This window comes from Zonotrichia albicollis, chromosome 30 (genome assembly GCF_047830755.1).
Source record: "Zonotrichia albicollis isolate bZonAlb1 chromosome 30, bZonAlb1.hap1, whole genome shotgun sequence".
Classification (NCBI taxonomy): Eukaryota; Metazoa; Chordata; class Aves; order Passeriformes; family Passerellidae; genus Zonotrichia; species Zonotrichia albicollis.
The window spans coordinates 3,098,117-3,122,920 of NC_133848.1; the positions used below are offsets into that span (position 1 = coordinate 3,098,117).

The following is a 24,804-nucleotide window of genomic DNA, read 5'->3' on the forward strand; positions in this document are numbered from 1 at the left end:
AGCAGAGTGCTGCTGGTGGCTGGTTTATTTATGGGCTGGGTTGCAGACACTGTGTTTTCAAGGCAGCACAGGAGAAGAGGAAGTTAAACCAGTCTTTGCCATGTGGCATCTTGTCCCAGTTCCTCCTGTGTGCTCAGAGTGAGTTGGGTTGGGGCTCAGTGGCAGCCACACCATGGTCTGTGCCTCCTGGTGGGCTTTGGTGGCTCCTCCTCAGACAAGTTCCCATTCCCAGGGCCTTGATCTCTGTTTTTGGTGCTTTTACAGCCCCAATGTTAGGTTTGTTTCATTTATTAAATGGAATCACAGTGTCTGGTGTAGTGTGGCTCTGAGCAGAGTCTGGGGCTATGGACCAATATGGGTTTTGGGGAATGTGCAGAGATGGGTGGCCATGTCACCTCTGAGACAGACAGATGGCCAGGATGATGATTTTTGTGGGTTTGTTTCCAGGCTGGAAGTGCCAGGGGCAGCTTGGAGCTGTGATGGTGCAGTGTGAGCGCGGGGATGGAGGCAGGAGCATGGTCCTGCCTGCTCCTGCCTGCTCCTCTTGCTGTTGGCCAGATTTTTTCCATCCAAATCTCCTTCTAGTGAGCTCTGCTGTGGCATCACCCTCACAGTAATTAGCATTGCCATATCAGGGACAAATTAAGATCTTTTGCTTCTTGTCCCTCTGGTGACCACCATCACCTTCCCAGCATTGAGGGCTCCTGATTTCACCAGCTCCTCTGCACCCCAGATGAATTCTGGACCCTGCAGCCCCTGGGGAACCTGGTGCTTCCTCCCAGGAGCTCCAGATGTGCAAACCCTGATTTGGGACAATGCAGGAGCAACATCTGCCTCTGCATTGGGGCCTGACACAAGTGGTGGTTGCCTTGGGCATGGATGCAATCAGCAGTTTATGCAAATTAAATCAAATCAGCAGCCTTTGGGCACCATGGCTGCTACTCACCCGTGCTTGGGGTGCAAATCCAACAAAGAAATGGTTGTGGGAGGTTGTTTTGAATGATCTTGGTGGCCTTTGGGAAGGGGCTGAGCCTTTGGGAGTTGTGCTCTGGGAGGGAGGATTGTGCTCCAGGGCTGAGTTCTGGGGTGGCACTGGGGACCTCCAGCCCCTGGGCAGCCCTGGCTCCCAGGCTGAGCCCACCCTGGGCTTTGGGGGGTCTGCAGAGCTGCTCTGGGGTGCTCTGGGTGGGGATGGGGCACAGAGTGGCTGAAAATGTGTCTGGGCTGGGGATGGAGATGAGCTGAAGATGAAGTTGGGAGAGCTGGAGCCGTTGACAAGGGTCCAAGGAGACCTTAGAGCCCCTTCAAGCACCTGAAGGGGCTTCAGGAGAGCTGGGGATGGGGCACAGAGTGGCTGAAAATGTGTCTGGGCTGGGGATGGAGATGAGATGAGATGAGCTGGAGCTGTTGGAAGGCTCCAGGGAGACCTTAGAGCCCCTTCAAGCACCTGAAGGGGCTTCAGGAGAGCTGGAGAGGGGCTTTGGATCTGCATGGGGAGGGATGAGGGCCTGGAATGACAGGACAAGGGGGAATGGCTTCCCAGTGCCAGTATGGAAATATAGATGGGATACTGAGAGGAAATTCTTCCCTGTGAGGGTGGTGAGACCCTGGCACAGGTGCCCAGAGAAGCTGTGGCTGCCCATGGATCCCTGGAAGTGTCCAAGGCCAGGTTGGATGGGGCTTGGAGCAGCCTGGGGTAGAGGTTGGGATGAGTTTTAAGTTTCCTCCCAACCCAAACCATTCTAGGATTTCATGATTTGTGCCACGGTGCCCTTGGGCAAGGAGCAGGAGGTTGTGCCAGGCTGGTGCTGAGGACATTTCCCTGTCCCCATCCCAGTGACACAGGAGGGAAGAGCAGAGTTCCCCTGGGACAGTTCCACTCCCAGCTGTGCCCTGTGGGGCTGTTGAGGGTTTCCATTGCTGTCTGGATGGCCTGGAGCTGCAGTTGGGGCTGATGGGATTTCCCCTGGGTAAAACCCACCAGCAGGAGAGAGGTTTGTCTGTCCCCTGTGCTGCTGGAGGAAATCCCTTCATGGAGAGCCCCCAAATTCCCAGCAGGGAGGGATTTGCTTTGCCCTGATGCTGCTGAGCTGCCCCTGGGAGCCCCAGTGCTGAGGTCCTGCCTTGTGCTGGAGCTGGAGGCAGTGATTGTCCCCTCTGGGTGACAAATCCTCAATGTCCTTGGTGACCACGGTGGTGATGTGACCCCTGGTGAGGCTGCACTGGGCATGGGTGCACCCTCAGGATGGGGGTGCCAAGGAGGGTGGAGGCAGTGTTGGGGTGCTGCTGGGGTTCATGGAGAGAGGAAAACCCTCAGAGTGAAACATTCCAGCTTCTCCTGGGCTCTCCCCACACCCCACAGCAGGAGGGGAGCAGAACTGCATGGCCCCAAAAACTGCAGCCATGTCCACCCTCTCCATGGCTCCCATTCCCTCCCTGTGGCCTCAGCACCAGTGAGAGTGCCCAGTGTGGGGCTGGTTTGGGGTGCAGAGCTGGTTTGGGGTGCAGAGCTCCTCCTGCTCCCCACCAGTGCAGGCTGAGCTGTGACAGCCTCCTGATTTACTGAGTGCATCATATGACCCCGAATTCAGCTCCTGATGTACCCAGTCCAGTATCCAACCTTGGATTCAGCTCCTGATTTACCCAGTGCAGAATCCGACCCCGAATTCAGCTCCTGATTTACTGAGTGCAGAATCAAACCCCAAATTCAGCTCCTGATTTACCCAGTGCAACCTCCGACCCTGAATTCAGCTCCTGATTTACCCAGTGTGAAATCCAACCCCGAATTCAGCTCCTGATTTACTGAGTGCAGCATCCAACCCCCAAATTCAGCTCCTGATTTACCCAGAGCAGAATAAATCCTGAATTCAGCTCCTGATTTACTGAATGCAGAATCCAACCCCAAATTCAGCTCCTGATTTACCCAGTGCAGCATCCAACTCCAAATTCAGCTCCTGATTTACTGAGTGCAGAATAAACCCTGAATTCAGCTCCTGATTTACCCAGTGCAGAATAAACCCTGAATTCAGCTCCTGATTTACTGAGTGCAGCATCCAACCCCAAATTCAGCTCCTGATTTACCCAGTGCAGAATCCAACCCTGAATTCAGCTCCTGATTTACCCAGTGCAGAATCCAACCCTGAATTCAGCTCCTGATTTACTGAGTGCAGAATCCAACCCCGAATTCAGCTCCTGATTTACCCTGTGCAGCATCTGACCTCCAAATTCAGCTCCTGATTTACTGAGAGCAGCATCTGACCCCCGATTCAGCTCCTGATTTACCCAGTGCAGAATAAACCCTGAATTCAGCTCCCGATTTTCCCAGTGCAGAATAAACCCTGAATTCAGCTCCCGATTTTCCCAGTGCAGAATCCAACCCTGAATTCAGCTCCCGATTTTCCCAGTGCAGCATCCAACCCCGAATTCAGCTCCTGATCTACCCAGTCCAATATCCAACCCCAAATTCAGCTCCTGTTTTACCCAGTGCAGCATCCAACCCCCAAACTCAGCTCCTGATTTACTGAGAGCAGCATCCGACCCCCAATTCAGCTCACTCTCCTTCTCGCTCTTTTTTTTTTTAATGAGTCAACCTCTCATCTGTCATATTAAACCTCCTCATTACCAGGTATCTAAATTTTGCTCTGACAATAGTGACAGGGGAAGCTGAGATCTCATTGCCAGGCTCAGGGGCTCTGGGGAGCTGGCAGGTGGTTATTTCATGCCCTGCAGGGAGCCGTGGGGGTGGGCAACAAGAGCTGGATAATGGGCTCTTGCTTGCCATCATTTAGAAAACCCTACTTTAGTGCAGAGGGAAAAATTCCCCCCAGTCTCTGCCTCTGGAGATGGTGAGAGATGGAGAATATGGGGGAAGGGAGCAGATTTGGGGTCTGGCTGCTGCTCCCTGGATGTGAAGGTGGATTGGGATGGGAGTGTGGAGGAGCAATGGGGAGTGGGACGGTCGGGATGGATGGATACGAGAGATCTCTGCAGCCAGGGCGTGGAATTTGGGGTTCATTGCAAAGGGCCTGGGTGCAGGGCCCTGCTGGGATTTGGGGTTTATTGCAAAGGGCCTGGGTGCAGGCCCTGCTGGGAGCTGCAGGCACAGAGCAGGCTGAGAGAAGAGAGGGGGAGAGAGGATGAGAGGACAGGAGAGTAAGGGAGTAAAAAAGGTAAGAGAGTAAAAAGGATAAGAGAGTAAAAGGGTAAGAGAGCGAGGTTCCCATTACAACACAATAAATCTTCTTCTGTGCTGAATATTCTAATTCTCACTAACCAATCTAGTACAATATACAAATCCTATAGGATTTCCATACAGCCTATAATTACATTGCCACACTGGGTTACATTTTAAACCCTAAAAACTCCTCTTTGGGCCCCTTCTGCCAAGCTGTAGGGTCTGCTCTGAGCCTTGGGCCTGTCTGCAGGCAGAGGGTGTTGTTCCATCAAAAGGGGATCACCTTCAGCAGCCACACCATTGTTTTCCAGCTGTTCAGTAACTGAGGGATCTCAAAGCTTCCTTTCATTTCAATCTCACTTATAGTTTCTATATTCTGAAAATCTTTTGGCAGGCAATCATATTGATAAGGCTTTCCTGTTTCATCTTCCCCAACAGGAGTGGTTGGGGATGGAGGGTAAATGAGGATGGAGGGTAAATGGGGATGGAGGGTAAATGGGGATGAGGGTGAATGGGGATGGAGGGTAAATGGGGATGGAGGGTAAATGGGGATGGAGGGTAAATGGGGATGGAGGGTAAATGGGGATGAGGGTAAATGAGGATGAGGGTGAATGGGGATGGAGGGTAAATGGGATGGAGGGTGAATGGGGATGGAGGGTAAATGGGGATGGAGGGTAAATGGGGATGAGGGTAAATGGGGATGAGGGTAAATGGGGATGAGGGTAAATGGGGATGGAGGGTAAATGGGGTTGAGGGTGGCTGGGAGTGAGGATAGAAGGAGCTGGAGGATGGATGGGGATGGTGCAGGGCTGCCCTGTGCCTCCAGTTGGTACCACTGGGGAAGGTGGTACCCTCTGTGCATACTGGGGTGCCCCCAGGGCGTGCAGGGTTCCCAGCCTGGATGTGCACACCTGAGGAAGCTGCTGAGCCACCTGGGACACCACAGGCAGGCTCAGGGTGCTGGGTGACCTCTGCTGCAAGGATGCCACCACCAAGGTCACTGCTCAAGGTCATGAGGCTTAATGTGGGAGCTGCATCAGCCTTTGGTTGCTGTTCTCGGGGTGCTCTGAAGGTCCTTTAGCAGGGGGCTGTCCAAGCCCTGCTGTTTAACTCCAAGCGCAGCAGTGACCCTGTGGCATCTCCAGGAGAGGGGATCAGCTGCCTCTCTGGGAAGCCACGTGGTGTGAGGGGCTGCAAGTCCCTGCTTGTCCTGATCCCACAGGCTTTTCCCTCCTGAAACTGGATCCTTACCTTGGGGGGGGGCTCCCTGGTTGGCTTTTGGACAGCACCAGGCAGGGCTGTGGCTTTGCCAGTGCAGCTCCTGCCCATCCTCCTTTCCCTGTGTCCCCTGTGTCCCCTCTGCTGTCTTTGGCTGTGCTGGCAGTGCAGAGCATGTCAGCAGTCTGGGATGTGCTGTGGATGTGCTGGCATCCCTGGCTGCTTGTGGTGTGGGATGAAACTGTGATGTGGGCTGTGGGGCACCAGGGTTCCTGCTTTGGGGGCTGCCTCCAGTTCTTGTGCTGGTGTTGGGACTGTCACCCTGTGCTGATGTGGGACTGTCATCTTTGTGCTGGTGTTGGGACTGTCACCCTGTGCTGGTGTTGTCACTGTCACCCTGTGCTGATAGTGGGACTGTCACCCTGTGCTGATGCTGGCACTGTCACCCTGTGCTGGTGTTGGCACTGTCACCCTTGTGCTGATGTGGGACTGTCACCCTGTGCTGATGCTGGGACTGTCACCCTTGTGCTGATGTGGGACTGTCACCCTGTGCTGATGCTGGGACTGTCACCCTTGTGCTGGTGTGGGACTGTCACCCTGTGCTGATGCTGGGACTGTCACCCCTGTGCTGGTGTTTAGACTGTCATCTTTGTGGTGATGTGGGACTGTCACCCCTGTGCTGATATGGGACTGTCATCCCTGTGCTGATGTGGGACTGTCACCCTTTGTTGTATTGCACTAAATAGTTTATTTAGCTGTTGTTTTGGGATTCTTACAGTCCTTGTGCTGATGATGTTGGGACTGTCACCCTGTATTGGTGTTGTCCCTGTCACCTTGTGCCGATGTTGTCACTGTCACCCTGTGCTGATGTTGGGACTGTCACCTTGTGCCGGTGTTGTCACTGTCACCCTGTGCTGGTGTTGGGACTGTCACCCTGTGCTGGTGTTGGCATTGTCACCCTGTGCTGGTGTTGGCATTGTCACCCTGTGCTGGTGTTGTCACTGTCACCCTGTGCTGATGTTGGGACTGTCACCTTGTGCTGATATTTTCTGACTCCACACTGTCACACCCAATGTGGGGGAAGAGAAGATCAACCCCAGTTTAATAATTTCCCCCAAATCCTCTCTTTAACCCCCCCTTGCTCAGCAAACCCCAGTAGTTCTCCAGTGCCAGGGCTGTGCTTTGCCTCAGCCTGTGCCAGCCTTGGCACCATGTGAGGTTTTGTTACAGCTCAGCAGAGCTGGTTGCACGCTTGGCATCTGCTTTTCTTCAGAGAATGCTGAATCTGGGTCAGGAATAGATGTGTGTGTGTCTTCCCAATTCCTTGGGGGCCTGGCTGAATCCAGCCTCGCTGCTGCTCCCCTGAGCTACCTGCAGCTGCCTTGGCTGCCCATCCCAGGAAATCTGAGCCCTGCCATGGGTGCAGCGGGGTTGGCAGCTCAGCACTGGGCTGGCACCTGCGTGCCCAGTGGGATTTGGCCCCGGGCAGGGTCAGGCAGCTGCAGTTTCTGAGCAGGAGCTTTGCTCTGGAGCCGCGTTTCGGGCGCCTTCCTCTCCCCTCCCCCTGCCTGCATCTGGAGGTTCGACACAGGAACCCAGATAGCATCATCCTGAAACCAGAATAGAAGCTTTGGAGGAGACTCGAGCGTGTTTGTGCGGTTTTTATCTCGGTTTGGAGATAAAGAGGTGCTAAACAATGCAAAGCTGGCTGAGTTGGAGTCCCTCAGGGTGCTGGGGACTCGCTGGCACCTCCCCTGCTACCCTGCCCGGGTGCTGCATCCCTCCTGGGTGCCACATTGCCCTGGCAGCAGTGTCCCCATGGCACAGCAGAGCAGCACCGTGCCAGGGGCTTTGCCAGGGAGGAAGAGCAGCGTTAACACGAGCTCTGGCTGTGAGTGTTTTAGGGAAGGGGCTTTGCAAAGGAGAAGGAAGTCAGTCCTGCTGATCCACAAACCACACAGAAGGAAACTAAAAGTCCTTGGTGTCAGCATGGAGGATATGTTAAAAAAACAACAATTAGCTCACAAGAGGCAGCAAGAAAGGAAACAGGAAGGCAAGAACTGCAGTTAAACAGGCGGGTTCAAGAGGTGACTTGAGCTAAATCCATGTCCTGAAGGGATGGGATCCAGCCCTGGCCATGGGTGGGGAGGTGACTTTGCTCTTTGGCAGGACTTGCTGTCCTCAAGGTGAGGCTCAGAGACCTCAGCAGCAGCTGCTCTTTATTTGCAGCTGCTTTTGGGGCTGTTGGCAGCAGGTGGAGGGGTCTCAGATGGGCTGGGGGCTGCTGGGGCACTGGGGCCACCTCACCTCCCCATGCAGCTGCTTCTGGTAAAAACTGCAGCTCTGTGGCAGGAGAGATGCAGCAGCTGCTGCTGCCGCCTCAGGGGCATCACTGCCACCCCCAAAGCATCACTGCCACCCCCAAAGCACCACTGCCACCTCAGGGGCACCACTGCCACCTCAGGAGCACCACTGCCATCCCCAAAGCATTGCTGCCACCTCGAAAGCATCATTGCCACCCCCAAAGCACCACTGCCACCTCCAAAGCATTGCTGCCACCTCAGGAGCATCACTGCCACCTCCAAAGCATCACTGCCAGCTCAGGGGCACCGCTGCTACCCCCAAAGCATCACTGCCAGCTCAGGGGCACCACTGCCACCTCCACAGCACCACTGCCACCTCCAAAGCACCACTGCCACATCAGGAGCACCACTGCCACCTCCAAAGCATCATTGCCACCCCCAAAGCACCACTGCCACCTCCAAAGCATCATTGCCACCTCCAAAGCATCATTGCCACCTCCAAAGCACCACTGCCACATCAGGGGCATCACTGCCATCTCAGGAGCATCACTGCCACCTCTAAAGCACCACTGCCACCTCCAGACATTGTTTCGTCCTCCTCCCCTGCCCTGTCCCCCTCCCAACAGGGACAGTGAGGGGCTCGGTGTGGTGAATTCACTCCCACTGCAGGCCAGCTCAGTTTGCATCCTCACCTGGGCTCTCCTGCCTCAGTGGACAGACAGGATGACTCGGTGTGGACAAGGGGATGGACATGGCCCAGCTGGCAGTGCTGGCAGAGCCACTGATGTGCCCAGCTGATCCCACAGCTTGTGAGGGGCCAGGACTGTGCCCCTCTGCCCCTCTCTGGTGAGACAGCCCTGCAGTGCTGCCTCCAGCTCAGGAGGAGGAGCACAAATGTCCTGGAGTGAGTCCAGAACAGAGCATGGAGATGCTCTGAGGGCTGGGTCCCCTCTGCTCTGGAGCCAGGCTGGGGGAGCTGGGGCTGTAGGGGGGTCTGGGGACACCTTGGGGCTCCTTCCATTGTGTGAAGGGGCTCCAGGAGAGCTGGAGAGGGACCTGGGACAAGGACCTGGAGTGATGGAGCAAGGACAGGGTTGGATGGGAAGAAATGTGTCCCTGAGAGAGAGATGGGATGAGGTGAGCTTTTAAGAATTTGACCATTCTACAGTTCTGTACCGCCTTGTACCCACCTGGTTGTGTGCTGGAGCTCCCTTGCCATGACCTTTTTCCCACAGAGAAGCTGCAAGACTGGGACATTTTATTGCTGTCATTTCTGTCTGTGGATAAACCTGACACCCCCCAAAGTGTGTCTGGGGCTTGGGTCCATGAATTCAGTTCCTGTGGCAGAGAGGAGCCTCTCTTTACTCTCAACCAGACCTTGAATTGATGGGGCCTGTTAAGGAAAAACACATTTTGGGGTTGTGTTTTCTTGGGTAGAAGATGGGTTGGTCCCTCAGTGAGAGCATTGGGTGCCTGGGGGAGCAGCTGCTGCCTTGGGCTGTGCTCTGCCATGCCTGTCACCTGCATTTCTCCCTCCAAACTGGGACTTGCTGTGCCTCCATAAGATGAGCTGTGTGTTCACAGGGCAGCATTTTTCTTCTTTTCCCAACCTTCAAATGTCCTTTGAAGCTCCTTTTGCAAGTTTCCTTGCAGCCGGGGATGTCCTCGTTGCCCTGGACCTGTTTTGGGGATGGAGATCAGGAAAACATCCCTTGAACTGGTGCCAGCCCATCCCAATTTTGCCCTCCCTCATGGCACTGGCTCTGCTGTGTGTTCCTGCATCGAGGAGCACGGTGCCACATGCTGGGAAAAAGCAAAGAGCTCCAAAGGAAAATAACATTTTTTTGGAAAGGATGCGTTTATTTGCCTTTATTTATCTTCCTAAAGCTTTCAGATTAATCTTTTTGATCTTGCCTCTGCAGCTGCATGGCCAAGGTTTGGTTTCTTTCAGCTGACATTGTGCTGAGAGCACACAGCACTGCAAGGGGGGTGTTGAGGAAGGGCAGCAGAATTCCTTTGGCTCTGGAGAAGGGGAGGTGTGTGGAGCTAACTTTAGCAAGGAGCAACTAAAAAGGGATGCAATAAAAGTATATTAAAAATAGCAAATGGCCATAGAAAGTGGATGTGAGACTCTCAGTGTCCCCTGCTTGTGCCCAGAGAAACGTGGGGCTGGAACAGTGACAGAGCAGCGCAGAGCCCCTGCTGCTTGTGCAAAGCAAAGGTGAAACCACTTAGAAGTGGGTGAAACACATCAGAAGTTTGTACAGGAGATTTTAAAAAATCATCCAGAAATAAAGACTTGAAAGAGATCTCAGCTCCTGTGTGTCCTCAGCTCATGAGCTGGGGATTCAGCCCCCCAGCTCCCTTGTTTTGTAAAAACATCTCCCAGCTGAGATTCCTCTGCGCTTTTTCTTTCTTTCTTCCCCCCCATTTGCAAAATGCTAACTCTGCTCTCTCGCCTGTCTCTCCAATTTGGAGCAATTTACTGCGAGCCGGGGATGAATTACTCAGCACAGAGTTAACCAGCACCTGCTCGGAGTTAATTGGCATGTGTGCTAATTGCCGTGATAGTCACACTTGTGCGAGCTGAGAGCGGGGAGGGGGGAGCTCCTCCAGCCCAGAGCTCCTCGTGCTCAATTCCCTGAGCCTGCCTGAGGTTCCTGCCACTGCAACAGGGTCAGGGTGGCTTTTTCCAGCGGGTTTGCAGCTCCTTTTCCATGCCCTTGGGCCCTCCTTGGCAGGGTGTGGGAGCTGGGATGGTTTCCTTGGAAAAGGAGGCTCAGGAGAAAGGAAGAAGCTGCTGTCAGAGAAGGAGATGACGATTTAATGAGTGGGGTTATTGTATGTAAAATCATTTCAGACCCCAAAAGTGAGAGGTTATTTAGGAGCTCAGCTCCTTGTAGCAATCCTGTGCTGTGGTGTCAGGAGCCAGGGCATCCCTCTGGCTGTCCTGAGCAGCCCAGACCCTGCCAGGGGGCACAGGGACCCTGGCACAGAGCCCAAAATGCCCCTGTGGGTTTCATTATGACCCATGGAGCAAATTACCAACCTTAGATGATCTGCAAGCCACAACAGTTTAAGTGGAATATTAGTGAAGTTATCACGGGGTGGAAAAGCAGATTTTGGGGTTTTCAGAATGGGGATTCAGGGGGCAAGATGGAGGAATCTGGGCATGTCCAGCCTTTCTCCTTCTTCTTCTTGGCCTCCATCTTCTGCTGTGATGGTGGCACTTTTGGGTTGGTTTAGAGTAGAAGCTCACTGTCTAACATGGTGATAGGTATTGGAAAGTTATTGTAAATAATGTACACGAAGTTTTTATTATAAAGACATAACACTGCCCTGGGGGCAGGCAGAGTGCCTGGAACTGTCCTGCTGGATGGACCTCAGCAGGGCAGGAGAAAATTTTTTATAGATAAAATAAACAACCTTGAGACCGAGAAATGAAGAGCCCTGACTGCTTCTTCAAGCACCAGGCTGGGAAAAGAGACTTTGGAACTTTTCTCGGGGTCACTCTGAGCAGCAGAGACCCCGACACTCTGGGTGCTTGTCTGTGCAGGGTTCAGGTGCTTAAATCCCACCTGGTCACAGAGCAGGGTCCTGGCTGATGTTGGTGCCTCAGGCTGGGCAATGAGGGAGCCAGAGCAATGTGGTGAAGGAAAGGGAGCCCCGGGGGCAGAGGGGATCCTGCTGGCTTGGGGCTGAGCCCCAGCAGCAGTGCCAGCAGAGATGAGGGTGCTCTCCAGGTTTCTTGCTCTTCCAGCTGCTGTTCAGAAACTCAAACCAGTTGGTTGGACTTTCTGAAAGAGCCACCTGGGCAGGAAACGTGAAAATACCTGGGTTTAAAAATAAGGTGGGGGAAAAAACCCAACCTAAAAACAAATAAATTCACCCCAAAACCCCAATTCCATGAAGAGAAAAGGGAGGGGTTTGAAATCCCCTTTGTCAGGTGCATTTGGAGGGCAGCAAACATTCTGTGCTCTTCTCCATCCTCCTCCTCACCCCAACCAAGGGCTGCCCTCCCCATGGGGTGTTTTCCTTCTCATGCAGGGCACAGGGGTCAAGAGTTGCTTTTCTCCCCATGATGATGAGCAAAAACCTGTTAAGTCACCTTTGAGCAAAGCCTGAGGCTGCTGGGAGCATGGTTCCCATCCAGCCAAGGTGCTGAGGATGCAGAGTCAGGGCTCAGAGCAGCAGGAGGAACCTGGTTTGGTGGCTGAAAAAAGGGGATTTGGTTTGAAACACTTGGGGTGTGTTTGTGGCCTGGGGAGAGCAGTGTGGTTGGAATCCCATGGAAGGAACAGCAGCTGGGGTGGGGCTGAGGGCAGGGATGAGCAGCCCTGGGGTTTTCTCCTCGTCCCTACAAACATCCCATCCCTTTGAGCACTGTGCAGCTCTTGGCTGCCATAGCACCCTGTGAACAAGTCCCACAACGAAATTGTGTTAAAATATGTTTCCTTTCACTCAGTTGAAATTTACTGCCCGTTGTTCTGCAGTGTTTATTGTTGCTTCTGGAGAGTTCCTCTCTGGTTTGGACAGTAAATCTGCTGTCTTTCAGAGCATTTCTCTGTCCAAGAGCTGCAGCACACGGAAAGAATTAGCATCTTGCCCTGTGTCTGGTTGTGGAGCTGTTGCTACTTTGTGGTTTTGAAGATGCTGAAGGTGAATATTTTTCAGCCAGTTTAGAGAAGTGGCGACTCTGAAGGGAAAAGCAGCAAAGCAAACCCAACAAAAAGTTCCTCCTCTTCCAAAATTTCTTTGTGTGTGCAAAATCCTCATCTTGGTTCTGAGCCTTTGGGCTGTGGGCTCACAGTGAGGGAAATACCAAGAGGACACTGCAGGTGGATGAAATAAAAATCCTCATTTTCCTTTTGGCTCTTGCTGTATCACTGACCTTTGAGGGATGCTCACATGGTGTGAGCTGGAGCAGTGATGCTCTGGAACTGGGGATGCTCTGGGACTGGGGATGCCCCAGAACTGGTGATGCCTAACCCTAATCCAAAACTGGTGATGCCCCAGAATTGTTGATACCCCAAAACTGGTGATGCCCCAAAACTGGTGATGCTCTGAAACTCTGATATCCCAAAACTGGTGATGCTGTGGAACTGGTGATGCTCCAGAACTGGTGATGCTCTGGAGCTGGGGATGCCCCAGAACTGGTGATGCTCCAGAACTGGTGATTTTAAAATGTCTTTATTTGATTACTTGAAAGGAGCCTTATAATCAGGCACAGAAACCAAGTTCTTATAGGGAAGGAGGACTGGTGGAGCACAATGGAACTGGTGATGCCCCAAAACTGGTGATGCCCAGAACTGGTGATGCCCCAGAACTGGTGATGCCCAGAACTGGTGATGCCCCAAAACTGGTGATGCTCCAGAACTGGTGATGCCCCAGAACTGGTGATGCTCTGAAACTCTGATATCCCAAAACTGGTGATGTCCAGAACTGGTGATGCTCCAGAACTGGTGATGCTCTGGAGCTGGGGATGCCCCAGAACTGGTGATGACCCAGAACTGGTGATTTTAAAATGTCTTTATTTGATTACTTGAAAAGAACCTTATAATCAGGCACAGAAACCAAGTTCTTATAGGGAAGGAGGACTGGTGGAACACAGTGGAACTGGTGATGCCCAGAACTGGTGATGCCCCAGAACTGGTGATGCCCCAGAACTGTTGACACCCCAGAACTGGTGATGCCCCAAAACTGGTGATGCTCTGAAACTGTTGATATCCCAAAACTGGTGATGCTGTGGAACTGGTGATGCTCCAGTACTGGTGATGCCCCAGAACTGGTGATGCCCCAGAACTGGTGATGCCCAAAACTGGCGATGCTCTGGAGCTGGGGATGCCCCAGAACTGGTGATTTTAAAATGTCTTTATTTGATTACTTGAAAAGAACCTTATAATCAGGCACAGAAACCCAGTCCTTATAGGGAAGGAGAACTGGTGGAACACAGTGGAACTGGTGATGCCCAGAACTGGTGATACCCCAAAACTGGTGATGCCCAGAACTGGTGATGCTCTGAAACTGTTGATACCCCAGAACTGGTGATACCCCAAAACTGGTGATACCCCAAAACTGGTGATACCCCAAAACTGGTGATGCTCTGGACCTGTATTTTTGGGGCTTCCCATGGTGGGATGGGGAGCAGCAGCCAAAGGATGCCTGTGGCACTGGTCCAGTGTTCCCCATGGTGACACTGCTCCTCACAGCTGGATGGTTGCTCCTGTTTGTTGCTGGGAAGGGAACATGCACCTGTTTTGGTAAATAAGGACTCAAGAATTAAATGCCATCCCTGTAAGGTCTGTCCTTGCACAGAGTCTTACTGATGGGATTTATGGGTTAAAACCCCAGGTTTTGCTGCCCTTTGTCCCTCTGATCTTCTTCCTGGCCTCCCCATACCTCATCCTCCCTGGAGGGCAAATTGTGGATGTCAGGATGGGGGAAAGACTCCCTGTTCTCCTGCACTGAAACCACAGAACATGGTCGATGAATAACCAATAAATTGATGAATAACCAAAAAATGGATGAATGACCAATAATAAAGTTATTCACGATGAATAACTTTACCCCCCAAAAAAAGCAGAGAAAAAGATGAAGTGACTGACATGACTCAGTGAACCCCAAAACCGAGTGTGGGAGTGAGACATTTGGGTTTTTTGTTGGAGCATTGTCTGGTGAGGAGGTGAAGGATGGGCCAAGGTCTTCAGCAGGGTCTGGGGGTGCTCTGGGGTGGGAGAGGAGCAGGAAGAGCTTGGTCGGGTTGGCTGTGGCTGCTGCTTTGAGTTTGGGAGAAAAAGCTTTTGAGTTTTTCAGTGCTTTTTGTGACAAGGCTGGGGACTGCCAAGTCGAGGCAGATAGGAAGCTATTTTGGGACTGGCTTTTCCCTTTGCCTGGGTCTTGGCACAGGGCACCTTGCCTTAAATGCAGTGTTATCACTGCTGTTATCCAGCTGCTCAGAGAGCAGAGAGAAAGGCATACCTGTGGAAAATGAACTGAAATTCTCTCTTTGTCCCCTCTCTGCAGTGCTGGAAAATGGCATGAGATGGGCTGGGGGGCTGTGCCAAAGGTGCCCTGGTACATCTGGATGCAGCCTCTGGTGCTGGGGGATGCAGATTAACATGGGAGCCCCTGAGAGCTGCAGAATTTGTCCCTTTGGGGAGAGTTTTGGGCACAAGACAACCCCCAGATCCATGGAAACACCTGTGAAGGCCAGGCTGTCTCAGCTGCCTTCAGAGTCCTCCTTCCCCTATAAAAATGAGGTTTCTGTGCTTGGTTATAAGGTTCCTTTCAAGCAATCAAATAAAGACATTTGAAAATTCCAAATTGGAGATTAGTGCAGAAACTGGAGACGGATTTAAATTGCCCCAGCTAATCACCAGCCTCTCGACTGCTTATGACTTTATTAAGAGAAAAAAAAAAAAAGAAAAAAAAGTGTCACAGAGGAGCAGGGATTCAGGAGCTCCCTGCTGCCACCTCCTCCTCCTCACCCAGCATCGTGTGTCCTGTGTGTTGCTGGCCTCCATCCTTGGGTTTCTTTGGAGAAATAAATCCCTGAGCTGGGTGGGACAAAGAAGCAGAGGGTGTGATTTGGGTGCTGAGGGGGTGCTGGATGGGGTTGGGGATCAGTTTCTCACTGCTGTCTCTGTCCCTGTGCAGGTTTCTGAGCAGCTGCTGACGTCTCATCGCCGCTGGGTCGGGCTGTGCAGGCCGGTACCATGAACTGAGCACGGAGCCGCGCCGAAAGATTTTTTTTTTGTTTTGGCTTTTTTTTTTGGGGTTTGTTTTCTGCCTGAGAGAAAAGCCCCCCAGGCTCTTGGATGCAAGCATCCTAAAGTGGGGTTGCTGCTCCCCTCCCTGAGCCCCAGTGGTCCCGGCTGTGCTGAGGATTTGCCGAGAAGATGGGGAGGAAAAAGATCCAGATCCAGCGGATCACGGACGAGCGCAACCGGCAGGTCAGTGCTGTGTGTCCCTGCTCCTCCTCCTCACCCTGCTGCCCTCGGGGGCTCCAAAATTTCCCATTTCCATCCCACTCTGGGCTGTCAGAGCTGTGCTTCTCCCATTCCATAAAACAAGCTGAGATTTAGGCCGGATCCAGGCAGATCCAGGCGTTGCTCCTCGCCTTGGAGCTCCTGGAGCTGTTTCCATCTAAGTGCTTTTCCAGAAGAAAGTATCTTCTCCACTTAGTTAGTTCCCCCCTCCTTTTTTTTTTTTAATTTATTTTTGTCTTGCAGAAAATATATTTCAGTTGACATTTTCCATGTGGTTTTTCCAATAAAAAACAGCCACAACAAGTATCCATTTTGCTGAACGCAAACAACTCAAATTATTCCCTTTTTTTTTTCCTCCCTCCTCAATTGTAGACTTAAATGACTCCAGGGCTTTTTTCCTTGGGCTCTTTTGAAGCCAAGCCCAAGACACGCATGTGCATGTGTGCAGGAATGTATTCATATATCTCAGAGGGAAAACAAAAACCAGCTGATTATTCCCAAATTTCCATGTTCCTTAAACTGGAGTGCTGGAGCAGCAGCACTTTGCCAGCTCAGGTTTGCTCTGGGATGGTTCTGTCCATGTATTTCCCATTACCACAGGACTTCCAGGCTTTGCTTTCTGTGTTCCAGCAGATCCAAGCTGCCTTTAGTCCAGCATGAGCTGCCACGCTTCTTTCCTGCCACTTTCACTCTAGAAAAACAGAAAAAACCGGGAAAAAACCATGTGGATATATTCCTAATCCTTAAAGAGTGTCAGAGAACAGAATTGGATGAACCACTTTATTGCTCCTCAGCAAAACAATAGGAAATGGCAGATTTTCCTCATTATAACTTGGTGGTGGGGGCTGGGGTGAGCATCAGATATTTCTGCTGATGTCCCAGTTGCTCCTGGGGCTGTTTACATCCATCATGAGGAGGAAACAGAGCCTCAGGGGTTGTTGGAGGATCTGGAGTGGATTTTATGGGGTGCACAGGGGAGTGAGGGATCTGCAGTGACTGGAGCCTTGTTCAGACAAATGGAAAATAATTGGAAATGCTGGAGGGGAATGGCTGGATAGACCTTGGGGGAAGGAAGGAAGGAGGCAGCAGCTGAGTGATGGGATGTTCCTGAGGGATGAGCCCTGGGTGGGATTTGGCAGCAGGAGCTGCTCTGCTGGGCTGGGTGTGATGGCTTTAGTGCCTCTCTGGTGTCCCCAAATCCCAGTTCCCTGGGCTGGGGGACACTGCTTTTCCCTGGCTGGTTCTTCCAAAACCCAGCACAGGAGCTTCACTCCCCAACCCAGTGCAGCACATCTTGCCTTGCTCTCAGAAAGCAGCCTGATCAAATGGGGTGGCAGCAGAGCAGCAGCTGAATTGGTCACCAGCACAGCTTTGCCATCAGATTTCACTGCTCCCTTTCTCTGGGAAAAAAGGACGTGCAGGAAGATGGGACATTGCATGGTAAAGGAGTGCTGCAGGCATGCTGGGTGGCACCTTGGCACATCCTGGTGGCTCCTTGGCATGTCCTGGTGGCTCCTTGGCATTCCTGGGTGACTCCTTGGCATGTCCTGGTGCCTCCTTGGCATGCCTGGTGGCTCCTTGGCATGTCCTGGTGGGTCCTTGGCATGTTCTTGTGGCTCCTTGGCATTCCTGGTGGCTCCTTGGCATTCCTGGTGTCTCCTTGGCATTCCTGGGTGGCTCCTTGGCGTGCCTGGGTGGCTCCTTGGCATGTCCTTGTGGCTCCTTGGCATGCTGGTGTGCCTCCTTGGCATGTCCTGGTGCCTCCTTGGCATGTCCTGATGGCTCCTTGGCATGTCCTGGTGGCTCCTTGGCATGTCCTGGTGCCTCCTTGGCATGTCCTGGTGGCTCCTTGGCACATCCTGGTGGCTCCTTGGCATGCCTGGTGCCTCCTTGGCATGCCTGGTGGCTCCTTGGCATGCCAGGGCGGCTCCTTAGATGTCCTGGTGTCTCCTTGGCATGTTCTTGTGGCTCCTTGGCATTCCTGGTGTCTCCTTGGCATTCCTGGGTGGCTCCTTGGCGTGCCTGGGTGGCTCCTTGACATGTCCTGGTGGCTTCTTGCCATGTTCTGGTGGCTCCTTGGCATGTCCTGGTGGCTCCTTGCCATGCTGGTGTGGCTCCTTGGCATGCTGGGTGGTGCCTTGGCACATCCTGGTGCCTCCTTGGCATGTCCTGGTGCCTCCTTGGCATGTCCTGGTGGCTCCTTGGGATGTCCTGATGGCTCCTTGGCATGTCCTTGTGGCTCCTTGGCATGTCTGGGTGGCTCCTTGAGCTCCTGGAGCTGCTGGGGTGGGTCCAGAGGAGGCCATGGAGATGCTCTGGAGCCAGGCTGGGGCTGTTCAGCCTGGAGAAGGCTCCATGGAGATCTAAAAGGGCTCTGGAAAGCTGGAGAGGGACTTTGGACAAGGACCTGGAGTGACAGGACAAAGGGAGAATGGTTTTGAACTGAAAATAAGGAGATTTAGGTTGGATATCAGGAGAAAATTCTTCCCTGTGAGGGTGGGGAGGCCCTGGCACAGAGGAGCTGTGGTTGCCCCATCCCTGGAAATGTCCAAGGCCAGGCTGGACAGGGCTTGGAGCAGCCTGGGATAGTGGGAGAACCTGGGGTGGGACAAGATGAGCTTTTAGATCCCTTCCAACCCAACCCAGTGTGTGAATCTGTGAATTCCAGCAGCAGCCAGAACCAGGGGAGGAGAGGAGCAAGTAAGAGTCACTAATGTCATTAGAGGAATTACTGCAGAGGATTTGCCACAACAGATCAGGCCGTCAGTCCTTCAGGGCCAGGCTGCTGACTCTGGCAACTGCCAATATGGTTTACATCAGGGGAAAGGCAAAAAATCCCCTGCGAGTGTGGGGCAGTAATTCCTTCCTGACCCCTTTGGTGATCGGCTTATGCCCTGGAGCATGAGATTTGATTACCCTCTTAGACTTACAAGGTTAATTCTTCTGGATGAGCCTCATGCACAGTGTCAGGGGAGGTTTGAGGTTTCTGTCCCAGGTCATGAGTGGATGCACAAAGCCCTGGTAGGTGATGCTTTTGTGTGATGTGCTGGCTAAATGGCAAATCTTTGATTTTCTCTGCAAGAGAGGGATGCTTTGGGCCCTGTCTGCACAGGGAATATCCCCCCATCTCTAGAGGGGTAATTTGGTGGTTTGTGTTCTGAGCTGTGCTCAGTTTGCTGGTTGGTTTGAGGAAGGTCACCCCACACTTTTCACTGCTCAAGAACCCAAACCAGGCTTGTCCCTGCTCTTCAAGGCCCTATTGATTGCACCCCTCATCTCAGCCTCACCCCATTGCCTCCAGTCTTGGCTGAGCTCATTGTGGTGCCCAGCAAGGTGTGGTTTCTGCAGAGGGAATATCCCCCCATCTCTAGAGGATTAATTTGGTGTTTTGTGTTCTGAGCTGTGCCCAGGTTGCTGGTTCATTTGGGGAAGGTCACCCCACATTTTCACTGCTCAAGAACCCAAACCATGTTTGTCCCTGCTCTTCAAGGCCAAGAGCTGCCCCATTGTTTGAACCCCACACCTCAGCCTCACCCCATTGCCTCCAGTCTTGGTGGCTGAACCCATCAAGGTGTGGTTTCTGCACAGGGAATATCCCCTCATCTCTAGAGGGATAATTTGGTGGTTTGTGTTCTGAGCTGTGCCCAGGTTGCTGGTTGGTTTGGGGAAGGTGACCCCACACTTTTCACTGCTCAAGGGCAGAACCCACACCAGGCTTGTCCCTGCTTTTCAAGGCCCCATTGATTGCACCCCACATCTCAGCCTCACCCCATTGCCTCCAGTCTTGGTGGCTGAACCCATCAAGGTGTGGTTTGGCCAGGTGTCCCTGGCACTGTGGCTGCAGGAACAGCCCTGGGCTCTTTGTTCTGGTGGACACCCTCGTGTTTTCCTCCTGCAGCTCCTCCAGCTGCTTGGAGGGTCAGTCAGAGCCTGGAGGCCACCCCAGCAGGGACAGAGGGACAGGTCCTGGTGAGAAAAGGGACAGAGGGACAGGTCCTGATGGGGAAGGGGACAGAGGGACAGGTCCTGGTGGGAAAAGGGAAAGAGAGACAGGTCCTGGTGGGGAAGGGGGCAGAGGGACAGGTCCTGGTGGGAAAAGGGACAGAGAGACAGGTCCTGGTGGGAAAAGGGGCAGAGGGACAGGTCCTGTTGGGAAAAGGGACAGAGGGACAGGTCCTGGTGGGAAAAGGGGACACAGAGACAGGTCCTGGTGGGGAAGGGGGACAGAGAGACAGGTCCTGGTGGGGAAGGGACAGAGGGACAGGTCCTGGTGGGGATGGGGACAGAGGGACAGGTCCTGGTGGGGAAGGGACAGAGAGACAGGTCCTGGTGGGGAAGGGGGACAGAGAGACAGGTCCTGGTGGGGAAGGGGGACAGAGGGACAGGTCCTGGTGAGAAAAGGGACAGAGGGACAGGTCCTGCTGGGGAAGGGACAGAGGGACGGGTCCTGGTGGGGAAGGGGACAGAGGGACAGGTCCTGGTGAGAAAAGGGACAGAGGCACAGGTCCTGGTGGGGAAGGGGGACAGAGGGACGGGTTTTGGTTTTAGAGCCCGTCCTGCCACAGCTGCAGGAGCAGAACCACAGCTGGCTCCCACCTGTGGCACTGCCAGCTCCTGTGTTGGGAGCTGCCCCCCAGCAGAGGTTCTGGGTGGCTGAGAAGTGCAGAATGCTGCTGGGGAGGGGGAGCTGTGGGTGAAGGGAGCTGCCCTCAGGTGATTTGATTTGAGCAGAGTGCACTGGGCCGGTGCTGGCGTGATGTGAGTGCCCAGAGCACGTGGCGGCCGCAGCAGCACCGGGACCAGCCCTGCACTTTGCAGGGGCTGAGGCGATTAGAGCTGAATCTCATTAGTGCTTCATTATCTCTGGGAGGTGGTGGGGAGGGGCAGCAGCTCCCCCTGCCAAGTGTGCCCAGAGCTGCCCCTGCTCCATGGACTGTGGCTGGGGTGCAGCAGCCTCATTCACTCCCCTCCCTCAGCTCTGGGAATTAAAGCTGCTCAGCTGCAAAATTGATGCTGTGGTGGAGACCCAGAGTGGAGTGGAGCCTTCCCATGTGGAGAGGGAGCAGGTCTTGGCACCTCAGCTCATCTCCAGCCCTTCCCTGGAGGCTGCTTTGCCCTCAGAGCAATGCTTAGCACAAAGCCATGACCTCCTGCCTCTTATTTTCTTTTTCTGTTTTTTATTTGTTGAGAGAGCATTGGCCAGGCCTCGTGCCTTCCCCGTCAGTGTGCTGCGTGTTCTGGGGGTGGGGGACCCTCAGCAGCTCTGTCTGCACTGCAGCAGGGCCAGGGAGCCCCAAACCAGCTCCCTCTGCCCCAGCTGGCTCCTGTTAGCAGTGTGGTGGTGAGAGCTGAGCGTGGGCTGGGAGTCAGAGCCCAACGTCTGCCCTGCAGCTGGAGCTGCTGCTGGAGCCAGCGCCCAGCCCCAGCCCCAGCCAGCCCTCCAGGATCACTCCTGCCCTGCTTACAGCTCAAGGCAGGCTGGGCAGGCAGGGAACCCCAGTTGGGCAGGCAAGGAAAGGAGAACACCCCAGTGAGGTCCCACAAAGGGACAGCAAGGTGGGAGGTTTTGGTTCAGCAAGGTGGAAGTGCAGTTCCTGGCACAGAGGGGCTCGTGGTGCCCTTGGAGAAGGGATAAATGGAGCTGGTGAGCAGGAGAGTGAGCACCCCTGGGCAGTTTTGGGGTGCTGAGCCCCAGCTCTGTGGCCCCCAGGGTTGGGCACTCACAGCAGCAGCTGCAGCGAGCGAGGACAAGATCTCCATGGCTCGAATATTCCACTTCAAAACCCGCAGCCCCCGGACAGATGGCAGCTCTGCTGGGGATTTTGCTGAAATTTATTTTCTCTTGATTTGGCAATATGTGATTTCCAAGGCTGATAATCATCTTTGTGCTTGTGAAGTGTCTGCCTTTGGAGGATCCCAAAATAGGCAGCAATAGGAACCGTTGGGAAGAGGGAGGCGAGAGAGGAGAGCTTGGGGTTGGGTCCAGTTGGGGAAACTGAGACAGAACATTCTTTGTGCATTCCCCTTCCTTTTGCTCTTCCTGCTGTGGTCATTCCATTTGTCTCTGGGAGCTGTTGAGTCTGTGACAGGGTGACCACAGCTTCTGACCATGGCTGTCCTTGCTTTCAGGTGACCTTCACCAAGCGTAAGTTTGGCCTGATGAAGAAAGCCTACGAGCTGAGCGTGCTGTGCGACTGTGAGATCGCCCTCATCATCTTCAACCACTCCAACAAGCTGTTCCAGTATGCCAGCACCGACATGGACAAGGTGCTGCTCAAGTACACCGAGTACAACGAGCCCCACGAGAGCCGGACCAACGCCGACATCATCGAGGTGAGGCCCAGCTGTGCCCCCAGGGTGGGGCCAGGGCTTGGGCTGGGACCACTCTGTGTGCTGGGAGGGCATGGAGCCAGCAGATCTGCCACACTCTGATGGATTTGGAATGGTTTGGGTTCAGCAAACCCGTGGAAATAGGCTCTTCTGGGTGGTGGAGTTGTCTCCAGTTGTGTGGTGACCTGATGTGCTGAAGCTTGAGGTGCAGGTTTGCTCTGTGGGACCTTGCTGTGGAATCCAGGCAAACCAGGAGAAGGATTTGGGCTGCTGCTGGAGTGCCTGGTGCAGCTGGTGGCATTGTTCTGGAGTGCCTGGTGCAGCTGGTGGCATTGTTCTGAAGTGCCTGGTGCAGCTGGCGACACCTGGTGACATTGCCCCCACCTGATACTCAGGCACAGTAGGGTTGTGGGAGGGCACCAGTGGCCAAATTGCAGGGGAATTCAGGTGGGCCTGCTCAAAGCATGGCCATGATCATGGGATGGTCCAGAGCCTGTTTAAAGCATGGCCAAGCTCATGGATGGTCCAGCTGGGATGGTCCAGGGCCTGTTTAAAGCATGGCCAAGCTCATGGGATGGTCCAGAGCCTGTTTAAAGCATGGCCAAGCTCATGGGATGGTCCAGAGCCTGTTTAAAGCATGGCCATGATCATGGATGGTCCAGCTGGGATGGTCCAGGGCCTGCTCAAAGCATGGCCAAGATCATGGCTTGGTGGCTTTGCTCAAGGCTTGCCTGCCTGTGTTTTGTGGCTCTCCAGGGATGGCCCAACCACCAGCCTGACCCACGCCCAGCTCTGCCACTGGCACCATGCCCAAACTGTGCCCACTTCAAGGCTGCTCTCCTCCAGCCTGCTGGCATCACAGCAGATGCTCAGATGCCCACACTGGCTCTCTGCTGAGCTTTGTCCTTGTCCCTGGTGCTGGCAGAGGGAGCATGGGGCACATTTGGCTCTCAGGGCAGTGCCAGCAGTGCCTTGGTCCTTGGTCGCATCCTGTCCCTCACAGTGGCTGGGCAGATGGAGCTGCAGGGACCTCAGCATGGGGGCAGCTGCCATTACACCTGGACAGACAGACAAATGAAGGGCTTGAGTTTGTCATTAGTGGCATTATGGGCATCAGTTAATGCCCTCAGAGCCACTGTGGCACAGCCTGCACTGCTGGAGGAATTGAGCTTCTGCTTTTGAATTTCTTTGGTGCCCCTTGGCCACTGTGCTCAGCCTTTGATTTCATGAAGGAGATGGGAAAAAAACCCCAGCCTGCCTCTTCCCCCAAAAACCTTGCTTTCTTTTTCTTTTTTATTCTCTGTAAAATGTGTCTTTTTGAGAGATTTGAGGCTTTCACCCCATGGCTGAGCCGAGCATCTCACAACATCTGAGACCCTTCTGCCACAGCACAGCTTTGTAGGGGCCTTAAAAATGCTTCCAAAATGTCCTTTTTGGCCAGTTGGAGGCAGGTCATGCCCCCTTTTGCTGTGCAGATGCTGGCAGCCTCTCCGGGATGCTCAACCCGCGCTCGCAGCATCGAACAGATTTGTCTTGGCCTAAAAATACCAACAACATTTTGGGCAGCCTTCTCTGTTCCCTTATGGTCCAAGATGCAAACACTCCCAAGCAGACAAGTTACACACAGTCCTTGGCACCCAAAGAAACGTTGTGTTTGCACCACATGAAAAGCTGGATCTGCATCCAAAGCCAGCCAGAGAGGAACATCGGGAGCGGAAGGATATTGGTGGATGGCAAAGGAAAAAACCCAAACACGCTGGGCTAGGCTTGGGTTGCTGGCAGAGCTCTCATGGAGCAAAACCTGCAGGTTTGGAGGCTGCTCAAGCATCCCCTCCTCATCCTTGTCTTGTCTGGGAGCAGGGTTGGGGCTGCTTGAGGATTTTTAATGTTTTCTGAACCCGTGCCCCCCATTCCTGCTCTTGGGGCTGATTTCTGTTTCTCCTCACCCAGGTCAGGTTCCAACAGCCCAGCTGTGTCCCCACTGCACACTAATCCAATTTATCTCCTGTTTCTTGGTGGTTCCCAGTTGAACTTGACTCACCAAAAGCATCTTCTCACTCTGGAAGCTTCCCCACACTGAGCATTTAGAGACTGTGACAAGCCAGGCTGGGAATTTGCCACCAAATGTGATTTTAAGTGGATTTCAAGGGGCTGCTGCACCAACCCACCTTCCCTGGGATGTTTGCCTGCCTTTCCTGCTGAGGGATTCAGCCCTGAGTGGCTCTGGCAGCATCTCAGGAAGTATGAGGAGCAGCCAGGACCTGGAGGAACTGAGGCAGAAACCTTCTGATTTTGTTTTTCTGATGGAAGGGAAGTGAGCAGAGGCTCTGGAGGGTTAACCAAGCACTGCCAGGCTGAGGGCTCCTGGGGCAGGATGAGTTGCTCTGTCCAAATTATGCTTTAAAACAGCAGCAAGCATGAGATCTCCTGGTTTTTGGTGCTGGGGAGTTGCATCTGAGGGTGGGACTGAGGGCACAGGAATGTCTTTGAATAAATATCCCCTGGATATTTAGTGAGAGGCAGAGCTGCTCCATGCTGAGCACACCCAGCCCTAGCTCAGGAAGGGTTCCACACCCCAGCTGCCTTTTGGGGCCCAGTCATTCCTTTAGCTGCTCAGAGTGACCCTGAGAAAAGTTCCAAAGTCTCTTTTCCCAGCCCAGCACTTGAAGAAGGAGTCAGGGCTCTTCATTTTTCGGTCTCAAGGTTGTTTATTTTATCTTATCTATAAAAAATTTTCTCCTGCCCTGCCGAGGTCCATCCAGCAGGACAGTTCCAGGCACTCTGCCTGCCC

General features: G+C 53.5%; 1 protein-coding gene across 14 annotated transcripts in view; it reads left to right on the forward strand.

Annotated features, from left to right (window-relative positions):
• The window catches only part of MEF2D (myocyte enhancer factor 2D), a 98,173-nt gene that overhangs the window by 32,199 nt on the left and 41,170 nt on the right, over nucleotides 1-24,804 (forward strand). For all 14 annotated transcript variants that reach the window (XM_074529471.1, XM_074529475.1, XM_074529483.1 and 11 more), the window contains 2 exons: nucleotides 15,352-15,647; nucleotides 21,813-22,016. In XM_074529471.1, the coding sequence (XP_074385572.1) occupies nucleotides 15,594-15,647; nucleotides 21,813-22,016 (258 nt within the window). In that variant the 5' untranslated portion in view covers nucleotides 15,352-15,593. The remainder of the gene's footprint in view (nucleotides 1-15,351; nucleotides 15,648-21,812; nucleotides 22,017-24,804) is intronic.